We start from the raw sequence: 19,260 nt of genomic DNA, 5'->3' as shown, positions 1-19,260 counted from the left end.
TATGGGGCTTACCATAGTGAGTCCAGCCACAAGCAGTGTCATCATCCGCGGTGATTTCCATGATGTCAGTTGAAGGGAAGAACTCCTGCTTTCCACTTGGCAGGGTCACCTTGAACTGGGACAGGAGGCGATATCCCTCCATTAATCTGATCCCATATGGACGGGTCAACACACTCGCTGTACTCACCAAGGAGCCCTGCTTCTGTAATGTTGGGGCTGGTAAGGCAGTGAGGAGACAGGATACAAGTGCGAGGGTTCTTTATTTGATTAAGTCTCAGGTGAAACAGGAAAGCAAGCAGGAATATAGATAAACAAAACTAAACACTAAACACAAGATACAAGATACTAAATAAACTAGCTATTAACAAAAAGAAAAACATGAATGAGCTGGGAGACAAATATCATCAATGCTAGCCATAGCAAAGGAGACAAGGCGGTATATACTCACACTAATGACCTGACAGTAAACTAAAAACAGGTGGCTAATGGTGGCAGGGCAAGACAAGAGAGGAGACAGAATCCAAAAATATCCAAAGACACATGTCCAAAAAAACATTATGTGTGAATGCTATTAATGTCTGAGTTTCTAATATGTAATCTGTTGTTGTCAGTAAATTTACCCGCATCCAGCACCTCACTTGTTTGTGGTTTAAACCAAACACTTTTCTGTCAGGGCATGGAAATTGATATTGATATTGATATTGAATGACTTAGAACCCACTATACCCACTGTTAATCATAATATAATTTATAATGATCACATATTTCAGTAACATTTAAAAATATGTGCCACAGACATCACAGGCCTGTTCACATAGGAATGATGATTATTAACTGAGAGGTATACAGTTACAGACTGTACATCTGTACCCCCTTTACCCCTGTTCTTCAGTGGTCAGGACCCCCACAGGACCACCACTGAGCAGATATTATTTGGGTGGTGGATCATTCTCAGCATTGCAGTGACACTGACATGGTGGTGGTGTGTTAGTGTGTGTTGTACTGGTCTGAGTGGATCAGACACAGCAGAGTGGATCAGACACAACAGACATACTGCTGGAGTATTTAAACACCTCAGTGTCACTGCTGGACTGAGAATAGTCCACTGACCAACAATATCCAGCCAACAGCGTCCTGTGGGCAGTGTCCTGTGACCACTGATGAAGGACTAGAGCACAAACTGTGCAGCAGCAGATGAGCTGTCGTCTCTGACTTTAAATCTACAAGGTGGACCAACAAGGTAAGAGTGTCTAATAGACTGGACAGAGAGTGGACACAGTGTTTAAAAACCCCAGCAGCACTCCAGCAGAAATGTACTAAACTGGTGTCAAGAATCTGTACAGTCTGAACATGGTGAATGTAATGTGCTCTATCTCTGAAGACTGACACCTATGAGTTAATGTAAACTAACGTTCAAAGAGCCAGTGGGTAGTAGGACTGCTACTAAAAATAATATGAATAATTGAGTAATGTACGTGATATTTTGACTCTTAATCAAGTAATCTGTGTTTTTTAAAGGCCAAACCATAAATATAGGTTTAATTAAACAGTAACAAACCCTGCACAGCCTTTAAGGGATCTTAAACTACTTTATTGGAAATTAGGGGCCTTGTATAATCATCTGACCATACAATGCATGTAATTTAATGTAAACCTGGATCCTTACGTAGTGAACAGAAAGATGTGTATATGATCAGCATCAGGAGTCAAAACATTTTCTAATATCATGTTTTCCTTTAGTTTTGGTTGTACAGATAATTTCCAGTGATATCGTCAAGCCAGTTCAGAAATAATTTTGGGTTTTGATGAACAAAACAGTAATTTAAGTACTCAAGTAGTAATAAACTACTTATTTGCTCTTACTTGGGTAATTTCCTTTATAAATAGTTTTATTTGTACTCAAGTAAATTATCACTGCAGTAACAGTACTTAAGTAGGGAATAATAAGCACCCTTTTCTGCCCCTGTTGTTCCCAGTTTGTTAAACTTGGCAAGTGAACAGATGTTGTGCACTAAAATATGCAGGAAAAACACAATTTTTGAGTTTGTTCCCTGTAGAGGAAGTGTTAACTTATTTTCACTTAGAAAATCATTTAACCTTAATACCTATAAATAGGTATTAAGGGCTATATTACCATCTACAGATGACCACCCACTCATATAAGGTCACTGTTAAACTTATCACCAGACGCTGAGAACACATATGTGATGTTTAGTAATAGTTCTATTATTGCACTTTGTTATGAGGCATAATGTACAGATGTATATTTGGTGTTCACTGAAACATATGTTTCAGCTGGATCAAGTATGTGTTAATTAACTTGTATAGACTTGCTTTGTCTGAGGTGCTTAATTCAGAAGTGCTTCAAAAGCTTTAGCAGAAATCTCACTTTAAAATGGTCTTTTCATGCTTGGCTTGATTGTGGTAGATATGCTGAAGGAACACAGAACGAGAATGTTTATTTCCCGCTTTTGACTTGCCAGACATGCTGAAACACATCACCTGGTTAGTCTAAAAATGGGCTCTTTCGACAGTTTCATTTACAGGCCAAGAAGTCAGCATTCTCTCTCTTGGAAAATGTGTTGAAGTTCAAGAAATGTTTTCCTTGAGCATTTCTATCCCTTATAATACTTATCATTTTTCATTGTCTCCTTTACTAATCAGCTAAGCAAGCAAGTAATCAGCTAAACTAAACATTAAGGCCCAAGTGATATCAACCATTATTGGGGTCCAGCAAACTGACCAGTATCAGAAAAATTCCCACTGAAAAAGCACAGATAATTAAGAATCTGGCTGGTATTAAGTAACACACTTCTAACATTAACAAAACTGTCAGAAAATTTGTCTTTTTGAAGTTACTTTTAATTTTTGCTTGTATTTCAGTCTCTTTTGCAGTCCAGTCCAAACTAAATGCAGAAAAAAAGGTGCTGTATAAGTACATTTTTGTAGCCTTAGATACAACGATATAAAAGGAGTTTTAAAGGTACACTTTTTTACTTTCCCAGAGGAAGAGTATTTTTTATAAAATAAAAGCCTGGAGTTAAGACAGAGTCTATGGAATCAATGGCTGTGTTTACCAGTTCAATAGAATACATTCTGATTATAGATCTGATATAAGACTGAGGTGTTTATATGCTCCCTCTACTCAACACTCTGATAGAACATCTCTGTTTCCGTGCTCACTACAAGTAATCCGATCCAAAATTACGCACATGTGTAGAGCGTCACTTAGTATACACGTTACCATGGCAACCAGCATCACATGAGTCCAGAGTGAGACGAGCAGCAGTGAGCAGTGTTTGTGGTTTTAATTACTGTAAAATGATGTCAGACTCAGGAAAACGTCCTTCACATGCCCTTATTAAAGAAGGGCGAGAGGAAGACGTCGTGTTCTGAGACACATAAGCTGGACATCCGTCCCACCGCTGTCTTTTAAAGATCAGAGCATAAACTTCGTCTCCTCTGCAGACCAGTTTCTGCTCCGCCATGTTGAACGGTATAAACTTTCACTATGACGTGACGAACATGATCAGAACGGACTTAAACTGTCAGGTTGTGAATGTAATGGGAATCAGGCGTTTACACGGCTATTATTCCTCTATTTAACGGATTATTTACAGGATTACCCACCTCGTTCAATCGGATAGAAATTGTACTCCGAATGGCCTCAATTGGACTAGCCTATTCCGATTGAGGGGTGTATACGTAAATATTCTATTCCGATTGAGCTATTAGTCGGATTATTAATGGATTATCAGGCTGCATGTAAACGTGGCTAATGCAGTTATTGCATTGCAATGATTTCAGGTTTCCTACCTAAATGTTCTGAAAACATGCATTTGAGGGTTCCACTCTAGTGACAACCCTGGAATATGGGGACGCTTGATGCAATCAGATAAATCAGTATCCAACAGATCTTTAGATTTGACCAGTATTTCAAACTTGATATTTGAAGTGATTTTTTTTCACACTTTACTAAAGCAGAATGTTTAGGTGAAGTAAGACTACTGGGTTGAAATGTCTGCATTTCATCAATTTTACTGCATTTATAAGCCTCTACAAATTAATTTTCTATTTTTCTGTAATGCTAATCTTGGTGGATTTACATTTTATAAATGTTTATATTTTGGAATTGGCAGATTTGTATGTGGAAACATTGGCATCCCTACTGAAATGCACAGTTTAGTACTTACTTCTTTTTACTGAGGTTGAATGTTTTGAATGAGGTAACATGTTACAGTATAAAAATACTTTTCAATGAAGTGAACTGATGAAAATTAAGATGTAACAGGAACCAAAAGCTCAAAGAATCCTGGGAAGCTCCACCTGTTCTGCTACATTATATTATATTTATATTATGAGAATTTTACATGACAGTTCAGAACTGAAAATTAAATCTGTCAATTCACAGTTCAGTTCACAAATGTCATTCACATCAGTCAGTGAAAACTAAGCCTTTAAAATGGTTATTATTATTGGTAAGTTGAAGAGAAATAGGAAGAGAAAACTTCTCCATGTAATGTTTTAAAGGAAATAATTTTTTCTCCATCTGGCTATACAGTCCATTACATGCCCTTATTTACTCCCGATGGTGTGAAGTGGACAAATCATCATTATCATTGTCGTTCTAGGTGAGATAATCATCACCACATCATTAACTTCCCCCTCCCTCTTTCTTTCTGTGTAGAAAACCTCCTCTACTCCGGCCCAGGTCCTCTCATCCACCTCCGTCCAGCAAAATGAATGACACATATGCTGTAGTCAACAAGACCAGGCAGCCATCTGCTCCACGCACTGGCCACCACTACGACAATTTAGACTTAGAAAGCCAGAAGAGCCCTAACAATGCTCTGTATAGCACCGTGAAGCCAAAGAACAGGGCCGCCGGGACTCTACCCGTTTACGACAGGGCACTGCCAGTCAACCAGAGGGGGTCAATGCCATCATTAGAGGCAGAGTTCAGTGGCTATGAACCATTACCAGGTGAGGCTCTCTTAATATTCACTTTTCAGTCATGTTCAGTCCTGCTCACGTGTTCACACTTAACTAAATGTAGTTTGTGTTAAATGGAATTGCACGATTGTTCTACATTTTTGTATAATTTAATAGTTGAGATGAAAAAAGTTGTTTCATAGTGGTTGAAATGGCTTCTTTACAGTGGTGGTGATAGAAACCAGGGGTCACAGTGTCTAGAGCACAAATATAGGCATTTTGTTTACTTTTCAAAATGACCAATGAACCTACACATGTCTTCTGATCTTTTATATCGATGCTGTTGGAACAAAACCTTGTAACTCCAAAATGTTAACTTTACAGGAGAAAGAAAAAACATACTTTACTTTTAATGTATGTCAATGGAACCAGACCTCTTTCCAAGTAATTTTGGGCCATTTCTTTTGGTCCATTTATCATGAATTTAACATACCATGTAAAAGGAAACAAGCATTTTTAAATTATGTCAAACTGAAAAATGACAGAAATAGAGAATCGCTTTTAGAGGCATTAAACTCTTCAGACGTCCGGTTCCAATCACCACCACTGTGAGCAGTTCCGAGAATGACGCATTTCAGATCAGACCTCTCTGAATGACTTTATTTACATCTTAACTGTTTAATTATGCAGAAATTTTGAATTCATCTTTAAAGTGGGCATTGTGCCTTAACGCTCAGGAGCCTCAAGTCAATCTTTTTTCCTTTTTTTTTCTTTTTTCTTTTTGCGCAAAGACTATTATTTTCTCATCTTGCAAACATTCAACAGATTGGAGTCTGCACTTCTGATATGTTTCTGTTTGTTTTGATGTCCAGGTCTGACAAAATTGTGGCAAAAATGTAAACAGTAGTTCGTCTTTCCGCAAAACAAGACTGTACTCAATGCCAACTTTTCTTCAAATTCAAAATATAATAAAACATCTCCTCTTCTTCCTACAAACACAAACATGGTATCGAAAGTTGCCGTATATCGTGATATTGAACGTTCAGAATCTGCACTTGGAACAGAATTTATCGCTTGTTTCAGTGAGCTACAAGTGAGAAATTATTAATGATTAAAATTAAACATGTTTTTATCACTGGCAATAAAAACGACATTTAAGAATCTTATCAAGAAAATACAGGAAGTTAAACTTGCTCTGTGGAAATAAACATAGCCAAACATCAGCATCTAGTTCTGCATCTGATGAATACATTTAGCCAGAGTCACACATGGACGTTTGAGTTTAACTCTTGCAAGTTCCCCTTTAAAGAGGTGTAAATGTTTAGTAAATACCAACCTCGACGTTAAAACTAGTTTGTGTGGTGCAACTCATTTTGATTTAGTAATCTAGCCTGTTTTTGGACTTACACACAGCTGGTGGAACCAGCCAATGGTTCCTGTCGCTACCACGGTGAACAATTCTGACTCGGTGAAGTTCTCTAGAACCACATCACCCTACTCTGAATTTGTGCCCACATTAATGGTTTCATTATATTTCATATATTATTTGTGGAATTTCCCTTTAATGCCACACCGGTGATTTCACTGTTTGCTTTGAGCGGACTGGCGTGTGGAACAGCGCGGGTTTACCTCTGTAAGGATGTGTAACGCATCCGTGAGTCTGCTTGGAAACTTCAGTTTGAACAGTTTTTATTCCTCTGCCCTCTTCCTTACTTCGCTATTTGCATTGCTTCCTTTCATGTGATCTTCGGGGTATTCAGAGCGGCAGGGTTTGATGTTTATTCTCTTTCAGTGTGAAAGTGTTTAATTACATCTCCAAAGGAACGCTAGCCAGGAAACAGGTGCGACTTTCTATCTAGGTAAAAAAAATGTTCACAGAAAGAGAGAGAGAGAGAGAGAGAGCATTAACGAGTCTGAAACAGCACCATGTTTTTTAGAGTAGACATACAGACTATTTTTGTACAAGAGAAGTTGCTTTTTTTCTACTTTTAACCCTTAAAACTCGAGAGCTTTCCACATTGCTGATGCTAATGCTTTTTGCTTTGGCTGCAGTCATGGAGCAGTTGAGCAGCTGGGCTTCAGGCTGGAACTATGGGTGGTTTGAATGGTCCAATGAGTAAAATGCAGTTAATAATGCTTTTTGATAGCACTTATAATAATGCAGTTACATATTTAATCACATACTGAGTTATGCAATTAATTACATTTACATTTCATTTTCATTCTGTATCAGCAGGTTCACATGACTTCTGTTTGCTTAGGTGTCAAGAAATACCAAAAACTCGCCATAAATATAAAGTTTCTTTCCGAGAACAAGAGTGTACACACAACAGTAAACTCACCAAACTAAATTCATAATGAAATATCTCCTCTTCCACTTACGAGCACAAATGTAGTATCGCTCAAATGTTTGAAATCTGTCATTTTGACAGAAAACCTCCCCTTTTTTAATAAGAGAGAAATAATTGATATATAATTACACTATGCTTTTCTTTTTCACCGGGAAGGACCTGTGCTTTATAAGGGTTAAACGATCTCAAACTGTTTTCAAATATAGCTTGTTTGCTCAAGTTCGTAATCGTGTTTGGAGTTTTTCATCTTTTACTTTTGGTTTGGTTGGCTTCACACCGCAGAGGCTAAAGTGCACGAAATGATATACACAGGTTTTCGTTGATCAGAAATTTGGCAGAGATATAAACAACTATTTCCTGTTTGTCTTTTCAAAATTGTACAAGATTATCGTTGTATAACATCAAAATCTATCTTCTGAAATATTCTTGATGTTTAGTCACATGCAAGTTTGAATACCCTTGGTTAAATTGGTTTTGTTGATTTTTTAGGGGAAAATAAGTTAACACTGCCTCGACAGAGAACAAATTTAAATGGAATTCATGCTAAATTTAGTGGACAATTTCTGTTCTTTAATTTTACAGATTGAGATAAAAACCAGAAAATATGAAAAGGTGCCATAACTATTTTTTCCAATATGTTAAATTCAGCAAATAAACAATAATTGAGCATTAAAATGTACAGACGTGTTCTGTAGAGGAGGTGTTCACTTATTTTCACTTAGAAAAACAGCAACACGTTTTTAACCAATGTGGTCAGACTTTTGCATACAGCTATAAATATATTATCCTGTCCATTGCACTACATGGAAATTGAGATGCTTGATGTCACATTGTTCCGCATCAAATAAGGAAAACACCTAGCAGGCTGTCTCACACATAAAGTGTATTTAGCTGTATTGTCTCTTACAGTGTCCAATAATGTCAAGAACATTGTTCTCTCTACTCTGAAATGAATGATTCTCCTAATGAAAGGCTAAATAATTACCAGATGAGTTGATTCAGGTGTGTAAACTGTGTAGGGCTGTGGTTCTTATTGATTACGTTGGAGTGCCACTGCTGGTACACACAGCTGGCTTGAATATTGAGGCTCTCGGCTCGCTGTCCTGCAAGGCCACAGCACTGCACAGTTTAATATTTCCTCTGCTCTGACGCATGTGATTCAACGTCGCTTAACCACAAGTTGAACCAGTGTGTTACAGGGCTGAACAATAAAACATTTGGTAGTCGTTATCACAATATTCAAAATACTGGTCTTTGCAATACTGATTTCACAGAAGGCTGCAATAATTGAATGAGCCCTTAATCAATCTCAGTGTGTGCTGTGAGCATCGTGACCAATCACCGTTCCAGATGAGAGGTGTGATGCGTGAAAGTATTCATATAATCCAAGAAGAGAAGATGTTTTTGGTCAAAACAATGCAGAATAAACTTTAACCATATCACATTATAGATTCTCCAATCACAGTGTGTATTAATATGATCACAGTAGTATAATTTTAGTTTAGTACAGTATAATTTAGTATATTATAGTACAATTTTATCCATATTATGCAAGATTTTCTGAAATGTCAGCATAATATAATCTTTGAGATGTAAATTTCAAGTGGTTCATTGTAGAAAAACTAACCAACACATCTTTCTTTAGAGTGGTGTTGATAGGAACCAGGAGTCACACTGTCTACAACACAGATATAGCCATTTTATTTACTATCCAAAACCACCAGCAAACCTACATGTGTCTTCAGAGTTTTTATGAATCACTGAACATGGAAAAAAGATAAATCTGAAGAAATATGTTTTTGGGGGAGGGGGAGGGGCTGTTTTTCTTTACAGTGCCCTGCATGTACCCTTTCTGCCATGAATGTATTTTTAAAAACGTTTTAGGCCAAACGTTCTCAAAATGATCATAGAACAGTATCAGGCGGCATATCACTGCTGTCAGAACAAAACCTTGTATCTCCATTTTGTGGAATTTTATTTTTCTACACCATTTTAACGCACCATCTGTCCTTTATGGTGTGTGAAAAATTCATGATTGGACAAAAAGAAATGCTCCAAAATCAATTGGAACAACATCTCTTTACATTAACTAACCTTAAATAGTAAGAGCGTTTTTGCCCTCTACTGTAAACTATTTTGGAGATACATGTTTTTCTTTGGACAGTGATAATATTCATAATCATTTCAAGTAATAACTTCCTGTGAAGGTGCTTTAAATGGCAGTGAACACCTTGAGCGTCTGGTAACTATTATTATCACCACTAACAATTCTGACTCAAGAGTTTTTGTAGAGTGGTGCATTTCAGGTCATACAACTCTGAATGCCTTAGATTACATCTTCATAACTTCATTATACAGACATTTTGAAAAATCAGTGGAAGAAAAAATGGTAAACTGTCTTCTCCAGGCTTAGTTTAAATCTACAACTTAGTGTATCAGATTCAGAGATTTTGAAATCAGAGCCTAATTCATGTCATGTTATCTTTTAAAATCTGCCATATTCATATCATATTTTAAGGGAATAGCATTAAAACAGTTCATATTTCCTTTTCTATCCATCGTTTACATGTGCTTTTTGTTTTTATTTTCTCTCTAGCGGAGTTCCGGGCCAGAAACTCACAGGTAAAATTCACTTTCACACTGCACATCTTGAAGCTCCTGTTAGGAATTGCCAAAATTATTTAAGTATGAGTTTAAAGGAACCTGTTGTTGCATTACCATAAACTGGCAAATGAATGCAGTCATTCTTAACTGGAGCTTTAAATCTTTTCACTGTGTATAGATCTCTAATTATACAGCGGGCACCCATGGTCAAAATGCATGTTTTGTTGATTTTTTAAGTGAAAATAGGTAAATACATCCTCTATAGATAACACACACACTTTTGCACATTTTAATGCACAATCACTGTTTATTTGCTGGATTTATCACATTGAAAAAAAAAAATGATGGCACATTGTGTGTTTTATGTTTTATTTTTTTCTAACATGTTAAATGAGACAAATAAATAGGAATTGTGCACTGAACTCTCCTGAAAATGCCATATTTAAGTTTGTTCCCTGTAGAGGATTTGTTAGCCTAGAAAGTAATTTAGAAAATCACTGAAAACATATAATCTGACCGGGTGTTGAAACTATTGAATGCAATAGTTTCATCTCCAGCTGGCTGTCTGTTATTCTGTATTCATACAGTTCATAAAGTCAAGTTTATCAAGAATCCCATCTGCACTCCAATCCCATCTTTGATCTGTGAATATTGTGTCACTGTTTTTATTCACAATTTATCAGCCAGTCTGACAAATGACGGCTCATAAACAATCTCAACTGCTCTCAGTCTTTGTCTCAGTCTGTACTGTACAGTTAAAGGTAATTGTTATGATAACTGTGCAATCCTGTAGCTAATAAATTGTCCTTTTCAGACGAGGCTGACTTCAGTCATTCTCTCCATTTTCACAGTTTGTTCATATTTTGCTCTTCTTGTCACTCTGTCTTCCTGTGGAAGGAAGTATGAAGCTGTTTCTTGGTTTTCAGACTGTGCGAAGACACACTGTGGTGCTAGTTAACAACACCTAGCTTGTATAGGACTGTGAGAACTCAGAGACCACCCTTCATTTACTGAATTTCAAATCATGGGCATTTCATTCAATGGACGTTCAAAGTCCATTAAGTATTCACTGTTCATTTTCTGAAGATATTTATGAGGAGATCAGATATGAGACCTCTAAAACTGTCCTCATCAGATAAACAGTACTGAAGTCTGTGTAAAGCAGTAATAAATAGGTGTTCTGAGTTCGTTGCAATGCAGAAAAATGTGTTACTAACCACCCAGACAAACTTGAATGATTAAAAAATGACCAAGTATCCAAAATCGGGTTTCAAAATGGTGAAAAACTGAGCAGTGCTCTGCTCTGAAACGCTGGGGGCATGTCCGCTGAAGGCACTGAAACTATGCTTAATCGTGGGAAAGGTGCAGACTCTCTCAAAACTTCAGCTTCATTTTCGCCAGAATGTAACTGCGGCACTGTTTAAGGTGGAATGGGAAAATTCCAACAAGAAGCTGGCGAATAGAAAGCCAACTTTAGCTTCAGAGTAACATTAACTCGCTCACTAGTTTGGGCAGCAAAGCCTCTCTTGGATTAAAATATACCCACCAGCAGCACTTCACCTGACACACAGAATTCACCTTTATTTCAGTGCAGCTCTCAAAGTGTCAAATACCACTACGACCTGAAAAATGGACGCTCGTCTAGCAGCTTTATTGAACTGTACAGCCGTACACGTTTGAGCAGCCAGAGGAGAATCAACCTCATTCCTCTCAGTCTGCAATAGAATGGTCATTTTTTTCTCCCATCTATGCAAATTAGCAACAGGTATTACTGACTAGCATAACCTGGCTGAATAAAGTTAGGCTATCAATCAATAACATAGAACAAAATATATTGTGCGATCAAGCGGGAGGATGCTAATGCGCTTTTTATACCATTATAGTGTTGGGGAGGGTTCATGCTAAGTATGGCTGCAGGGCGTCATCGAGTCATGATTTCAGGCCTACCCAAAAAAATATGAACACAAAAATGCTGAAAAACAGTTAAACGGTCTAAAATGACTCTTCAGTACTACATAGTTCACAGTCTTTTTACATGTTTTCAGCAGTTATTTAGAAACAAAACTCTGAATGTCCTTTACACGGACTTTAATCTTTAAGAGGGAGGAGAAAATCAACCACTCTCCACTCACAACACTAGTTGTAGAGAAATTGTGACTGTGCATAACCGTGCAAGAGCTGGCAGACCACCAAAACTGTCCCTATCAGATAAACAGCACTTAAAGCTTACAACTTTTTGAGAGAGAGGAGAAAATCAAGCTGCTTCAGATCTGGAAAAATCCACAGGTGTTTCTGTCCATCTTTCCACTGTGAGAAGACAACTCAGCACTATGAGTCTGAAAGGATGTGTAGCCACCCCAGAGTCCAGACTTCAGCATCACTGAATGTATTTGGTATTATTTGGATCGTGTGAAGCAGAAAATGCAACCAACTTCTAAGACTGAATTGTGGAAAACAAAGCAAGTGTCCTGAAAAGAATGGAAAGCAAAGGGTAGACACACTTAATACACTTTTTTACTACACTTACTATGACTTATCTTACTATATTTACTATAGCTTATACTTAACGGCTTGGTTTTGACTGGAAATCACATAAATGAATGGTGCTCTCTGACCTCTGCACAGTGGTGTACCTAATAAACTGGCAGCTCAGTGTAGTGTGGATTTAGAGTGTAGCTTAACCAACATAGTGATACATTCCTGTCCACACAGTGATGATTGTGATAGTTTATTATATTTTTGATAGTGTTGATAATGTGTCACAGATAAAGACGTACAATAAATGTGTTAATCTTTTGTGTCCTACAGCTGCAGCCACCTCCGACTCAAGGGCCTTGTAAGTACTTCACAGATTTTTGCATTCAGATTAAAAAGCTCTCAGCTGGGAGACACTGCATTTTAAAAATGCTGTAATTGGGCATATGTTAGAGTGAAAAAAGAAAATAAAGCATTCATTACCAACTCAAGCACAATGACAGTACACTGACGGAGCCTGTGTGATGTCAGTCTGAGCTGAGCTGCTGGTGGAGTCATCTTCCCTCTGGAGACTCCTTATCAACCGCACGATTGTGAAGTGCTGTAAAAGAAATAAACAGGAAGAAGTGTTAGATTAGTCTCAGTTTCTATCTCTCTTTTCACTCTTTCTCTCTGTCTCTGTCTACTTTTTCACACCTCGTTCAGTAAAGTATAGCCAACCTGTTTTGCTTTGTATGTTGCCTCCTCAGCTGACGGTAACGGCTCCTCAGAAGATGATTACGAGTACGTCACCAACCCGATCCGTGACAGCAGCAGCAGCAGCAGCTACTGTAGCCCCGGTGGACTGGGTGAGGAATCGCCATCGCCACTCACCAACATTACACGCTACACTGAGTTGCCAGTTTATTAGATCGACCAACCTTACTCACATTCATTTGCCATTTTATTAGGAACACCAGTAGCACTTTTCATTAAAACTACCTTTATAAAATGTATCTGAATGGTTTACAATTACTGTGTTAATGGTTATCGATTAGGTCATAAAAGATCACTGATAAGCAGTTATAACTAATAGTGGCCTGCTGCTTTCCAGATAATGAGCCCACGTTCATCTATGCTGTTAAACCTCAGATACATGTCATACTTTGTTTTCTTCGTCAGTCAGCGTTATAGCTTCAGCAGTCATTCATAATCATCAGATACTACAGGTCACTGTTGCCTTTGTGTTTATGTGGTATAACTGCTTATTGTTGAATTTTGAAGACTCCTGCACTCATAAATGTGTTTTTAACGGTGTGTTTTAACTCCTTAAAATGTGTTTTAACTCCTCTTGGGTGATTTATTATGGTTATATAAACTGATACCAAAATGTGTAGAAACAGGGGTTTTAATAGTGTTGGGATTTAGGAACACTCCTAGGCCGATTTTAGCAGTTTCCTGGGTGTAACACTAACACATGAAATAATTATCAATTTATTATTGAATTTTTTTATGGTTTAATTCATGACTTTAAGGGTACTTTAAAGTTTCTGTGACCCAAATAATAATAACATCAATAAACTCAGTGTAAACCATCCACAAGTCCTTTGTAAGGGTAGTCTAATTACTTAGTACTGAAACACCTACCAAATAGGTGCACTTATAGGTGACTGTTGCCCATCTGCACAGTTTGTCAGACCCCCACCCCACTTTTTATGAGCGTATTGTTATTTGATCCTTTGTTTCATTATTAATTTTTATGATTTATATTATTAATATTTACACTCTGCTGTGCGATGTTGCAATGTGTGAGTTTAAAAGTTTGTATTAAAATGAGTTGTAAATTAAAAGTTTCGAAAGAATTTGTTTCTACCAGAACAACTTCAGTGATGCCTCAAGCTGCTGCGAGTCTCTTTTGATGAACATGAAACTCCTTTTACACACTGTTCTCACTTCAAAACCCAACTTGAAAACCTCAAACGATATTTTGGTATTTCCTTTCATGTATCTACTAGTGTCTTGTGACAATCATTAACTGTTAAGTTGTTGCTCATGTTTGTTTTTTTGGGCCTTCAGGTTTTAAGTGCCGAATAAAGAAACCCAAAGGACCTCGGGACCCCCCAGCAGAATGGAATCGGCCAGAGAGATGATCGTCAACTTCTGTAAAAAATAAAAAAAATACGTACATGTATATATATATATATATATATATATATAGAGAGAGAGAGAGAGAGAGAGAGAGAGAGAGAGCACTGTACAAAAGTCAAGAGGCTTTTATTTCATTTCCATTCAAAGAGGCCATTAATTATAAATTTGTTTTTCAGTGCATGTTTAGCACATATTTAACAGAAAATTAAACAAAAGCCTCCAATGCAGAAAACACACTTTCGCATTTGTACAGCACACTGCACTACATTTTAATGCACAATTACTGTTTATTTGTTGAATAAATAGAAATCATATGCCTAAAGGTGCAAGCTCGTTCTCTTTAGAGGCTGTTTTAACTTATTTTGACTTCACAAAACATGCGATTTGACCAAGGCTGTTTAACCCCTTAAAATCCCAGGCTTAGTATATACTAAGTCTTATTATTCAGTAACTACAGGGACTTCAATGCAAACTGGTTGAGCAATTCTTAGGTTATAGAAGTGTGTCATATGGGTCAGGCCCTGGCCATTTAAAGGATTTAACCTTTGGAATACACCTGTAGTTGCTGAGACTTCTGTGTTGTTTTCTGTAAAATATGGTTTCCTCTTTTCTTCCTAATGCTGAAAAATGAATAGCCAGGAAATTGAATGAATGAATGTGTGGTCTCTGACTTTTGCACAGTGCTGTATATGTGTCCCCTGACAATCCATATCTTTGCATTTGTGTTACCTGGCTGTTATAAGGGATGGGGTTTGTACTTTAATGTGTAGTGTGATAGAGTTTGACAATTTGATGTATATGTCTAATTTATTGTAATTGGTGTGATCTATAATAAATATGTATGTTTTATAGATTAACTGTTGTGTGTCTGATTTTGTCAGGAGTTCTGCTGTCGTGATGCACTGCTCTTACCAGTAGAGGGCACTGTTGAGGTATAAATGCGCTGCCTGGATTGCTCACAAACAGAGGAGCAGGTAAATTAGGTCACCTGCATAATTTGCACAGCAATACATTCATTTGGATAGAATATGATTCATATCTAGTTTCTCACCCTTCAAATTTCATGAATATATGCGTTAATTAGATCATTAAACAGGCCAGCAATTCAGCACAGAGGTTGCGTCAGAAACGGAACATTCCGGTCAGAAATCACAGCTGCAAAGACCTGTGACCTGTGACTCTGCAGCTATTATGTTTCAGTCATGGAAATCTCTGGAAAACCAAGTTTGAGTCTATGCAGAAAGCATGCGTTTATCCAGATGCATAGCCACAGACACCAGATCGGGTTCTGTGGCCAGACAAACCTGGGAGGTTCTAGGCTTTCAGTGTCTGGGACTGCTGATCTGGTGTCAGTTGCTTAATGAAAAATAAACAGCAGTGCGAGGAGAGAACTGATCCTCGATCAGCAATTCAGCTCTGAGCCACATGATACATTTGGTTATGATACATGTGCAGTAATCTGAGAGCTTATTTAACGCACACTGTTTGAAATATTGTTTAATATACTCCAGTGCAGTCTGGCCGGCTATAGAGTTTCATAAGTGCAGGTAATGCAATAAGCATGAAATTCTGCGCCTATTGGACCTAATCGTTTCTCGGTGGTCGCAGACAGTAAACAATGATAAACGTTTATCGTCATAAACGTTCTGGAGCTATAATTGTTCCGTAGTGCGTGATGCTCTATGTTTGCGATTCATCAGATACAAATGAATGTGAGCCGCTTCACTCAGAAAATGACCGCGCAGTTCTTTGGCAAAGAAAGCCGGCTATTATGTGAAATGATACTCCAGCAAGTGTTTTAGCCTCCTGGGTTTTGTATGGGTTCACAGTAGCTGGGGGAGGCTCTGTTTTCTCTTTGTTCCATCAGCAGAATCAGTATTCATGAAGCTGAGCGTTGGGTCCATATTGATCAAGAGAAGAGCTGCTCATTTGGAATCAATTGCTCCTCGTCCAGATTATATCATATTATTATTACTATTATTCATTTACGAGAGCAAGAAGTGATCTAGATCAGTGTTTTTGTTTTCAGCCTTAACAGCTGCATGTCTGTGGTTATCTGGTTCTATATTTATGAAGAATTACATCTAAATATAAGAGATGTATTATCTGTTTAACACCATTAAAGCAATCGTTGGGCAGAAATTCAAATGTACACAGTTTCCCTCTCACGCTAGATGTAGTCAATCAGTCAAGGCATGTTTGGGGTCTGAAGTTTGCTGCTTTGTGATATGTGATGATTTAGCCATGCAGAGTAAACTATGCTAACTGGTGGCTATAAGCTTCCATTATTTAGCGACATTAGCCTCCAGTGCAAAACAAAATGAGCAAACTTCAGAACACCAAACGTGTCTTGGATGATGGACTACATCTAGGGAGACAGAGGTGAGAAGGAAGAGTGAGAAACAGGAGAGAAACAGAGAGAGATAAGAAAAATGGTGGTAGAAAAGGGGAAAAGAGAGAAGATGGGGAGAGAGAGAGAGAAACAGGAGAGGGAGAGAAGAGAAATGGTGGTATGAGAGGGGGAAGAGCCAGAAGAGAGAGAGAGAACCACAACAAAGAGATAAACAGAGGAGAAGGACAGAAACAGGAAAGAAAGAGAGAGATAAGAGAAATGGTGGTAGGAGAGGGAGAAGAGAGACAGAAGGAAGAGAGTCAACCACAACAAAAATAAACAAGAGAGAGAGAGAAAAACAAGAGAATTAAAGAGGACCGAGAGCAAGGAGAAAAAAACATGAGAGGAAAACAAATTAGGAAGAGAAAGAAAAAGAAAGGAGAGATGAAGAGAATAAAGAGAAAGGAAAAGAGCAAGAATGAAACATGGCTGATGGACTAGATTTAGAGAGAGAGAGAAAAGAGAAATGGTGGTAGGAGAGGGAGAAGAGAGACAGAAGGGAGAGAGTGAACCACAACAAAGAGATAAACAGAGGAGAGAGAGAAAAACAAAAGGAGAGAGAGAGAGAGAGAGAGAGAGAGAGAGGAACAGTAGAAGGTGAGAGAAGCAGGAGGGAGAGAGAAATAAACAGGAAGGAGAGAAAATGGAAAGAGGGAGCGAGAAAAACAAGCAGGAGAGAGAAAAATGAGGAAGGGAGAGAAAAAGAAACAAGAGAATGAAAGAGGACAGAGAGCAAGGAGAAGGAACAGGAGTGAAAAAAAAGTAACAGGAGAGAATAAAGAGAAGGGAAAAGAGCAAGAATGATAAACAAAAGAGGAAGACAGAGAGTCTGCAGAAATCATAGAAACAAGAGGAGAGAAAAACAGGAGGGAGAGAGAATAGAAGAGGATGAAGAATGGGAGAGACAGAACAGAGTGAAAAACAAGAGGAAGCGCCAGAGAGAACCAAAAGAGGGAGAGAGAATGAAAGAGGATTGAAACAGTAGAGAGACAGAGAGAGAGAGAAACAGGAGAAGGACTGAGGAGAGACAGGAGAAGCAGACAGACAGGAAAAGAGGATGTAGAGCAAGAGAAAGAGAACAGAGAGATTGGGAAACCAAGATAGTAGGAAATGAAAGAGGGACTGAGAGGAACAAGAAGCAGAGAGACCTAAAGAGGTTGCAGAGCAGGAGAAACAGCAGAGAGTGAGAAACAAAAAAGGGAGGGGGAACTAAAGAGTAAGAAAAAAAGAAACGGAGGAGAGAGAGAGAGAGAGAGAGATGTATGCAGGGGTTGAACTAATGACTGCTCTGATAGCGCTGGTGCCTGTAGGGTATGTGTGGTGTCCTCTGGGCTCGCTGGCTGGGTAATCCCATTCAGCTCATGCTAATGTGAAACCAGAATCTAATGACCTTCTGCCATGGCTTTTCAACCTGAGCCTACAGCAATCTCTTAGCAACCCCTCAACCCTCCTCATGTAGCAACGCCACCCCCACAGAGACACACACACACAAGCAACCGAGTGTCAGGAGACTCGCTCGTCTTAAAGTTAAAACGCTCTGCGAACACGCTAACCGCAAAAAGATACAGGGCTATGGGGAAAATGATATTTTTATTCAGCGGAAAAAACATGAAATATCTTGTGGGGTGAGACGCGAACCCCAGCGCTGCAGTTCAGCACTGTTACTGTACACTGAAACAACATGTACATCATTTCCACATGAATAAAATATATTACACCAACACAGTTTTGTCTCTCAGTTTACTTACATATGGCAATAACTGTGTTGATGTCATACATTATATGCCATGCAGGGGAGGGCAGGGCGCAATCTAACACATTTAGTTTGTTTTCATGATAAATGTGAAACTATTTGAGCAAGATTTGCACATTTTTTATACAAGCAACCCACACATCTCTGCCACAAATGAAAATGTAAACTTTCCAGTACCTGCTGTTTATAAAAAATTCAGCCGAAAGTGATGCGAGTGCACGTTTTTCATTTCAGCATATAGGTGGGGTTTGTTATAACAGGGGCAAGTGACAGTAACAGTCGCTTTAACATCTAGGGAAAACAGGGCAAAGCACAATTATTTCAATACAATTCTAGCTTTCCAGCCTAAATATATAAAAATATATGCATCAAACAAAGCAGATACATGTGACCACAAAGCACAGCAGCAAATATTAGCTCAGGGGTCAAAACATTCAACAAAAATCAAACCACTTTGGGAGCCACAACATTTTATGTCCATTTTACCATATTGGCTGTAAATATGTCACAATATGTATGTGCTAATGTTCTAGTACAGGTTAAAAATCGAATATAAATGAAAATGCAGACCTACTTTGCTCTGCTTTAAGCTTTAGCTCAGCTACATACGCTCTTCTCGCATCTCC

The 19,260-nt window shown here is 38.1% G+C and overlaps 1 protein-coding gene across 1 annotated transcript in view; it reads left to right on the top strand.

Moving 5' to 3' along the window:
• The window catches only part of ptpn18 (protein tyrosine phosphatase non-receptor type 18), a 40,155-nt gene extending 25,611 nt beyond the window's left edge, over window positions 1–14,544 (top strand). The window contains exons 13-17 of the mRNA XM_036579466.1: window positions 4,688–4,983; window positions 9,880–9,905; window positions 12,696–12,723; window positions 13,112–13,210; window positions 14,418–14,544. Coding sequence (XP_036435359.1) covers window positions 4,688–4,983; window positions 9,880–9,905; window positions 12,696–12,723; window positions 13,112–13,210; window positions 14,418–14,491 — 523 coding nt within the window. The 3' untranslated portion in view covers window positions 14,492–14,544. The remainder of the gene's footprint in view (window positions 1–4,687; window positions 4,984–9,879; window positions 9,906–12,695; window positions 12,724–13,111; window positions 13,211–14,417) is intronic.
• The last annotated feature ends 4,716 nt before the right edge of the window (window positions 14,545–19,260 follow it).

This window comes from Colossoma macropomum, unplaced genomic scaffold (genome assembly GCF_904425465.1).
Source record: "Colossoma macropomum unplaced genomic scaffold, Colossoma_macropomum, whole genome shotgun sequence".
NCBI lineage: Eukaryota > Metazoa > Chordata > Actinopteri > Characiformes > Serrasalmidae > Colossoma > Colossoma macropomum.
The sequence above is the reverse complement of the archived record's forward strand: the minus strand, read 5'-3'. Positions and strand labels throughout refer to the sequence as shown.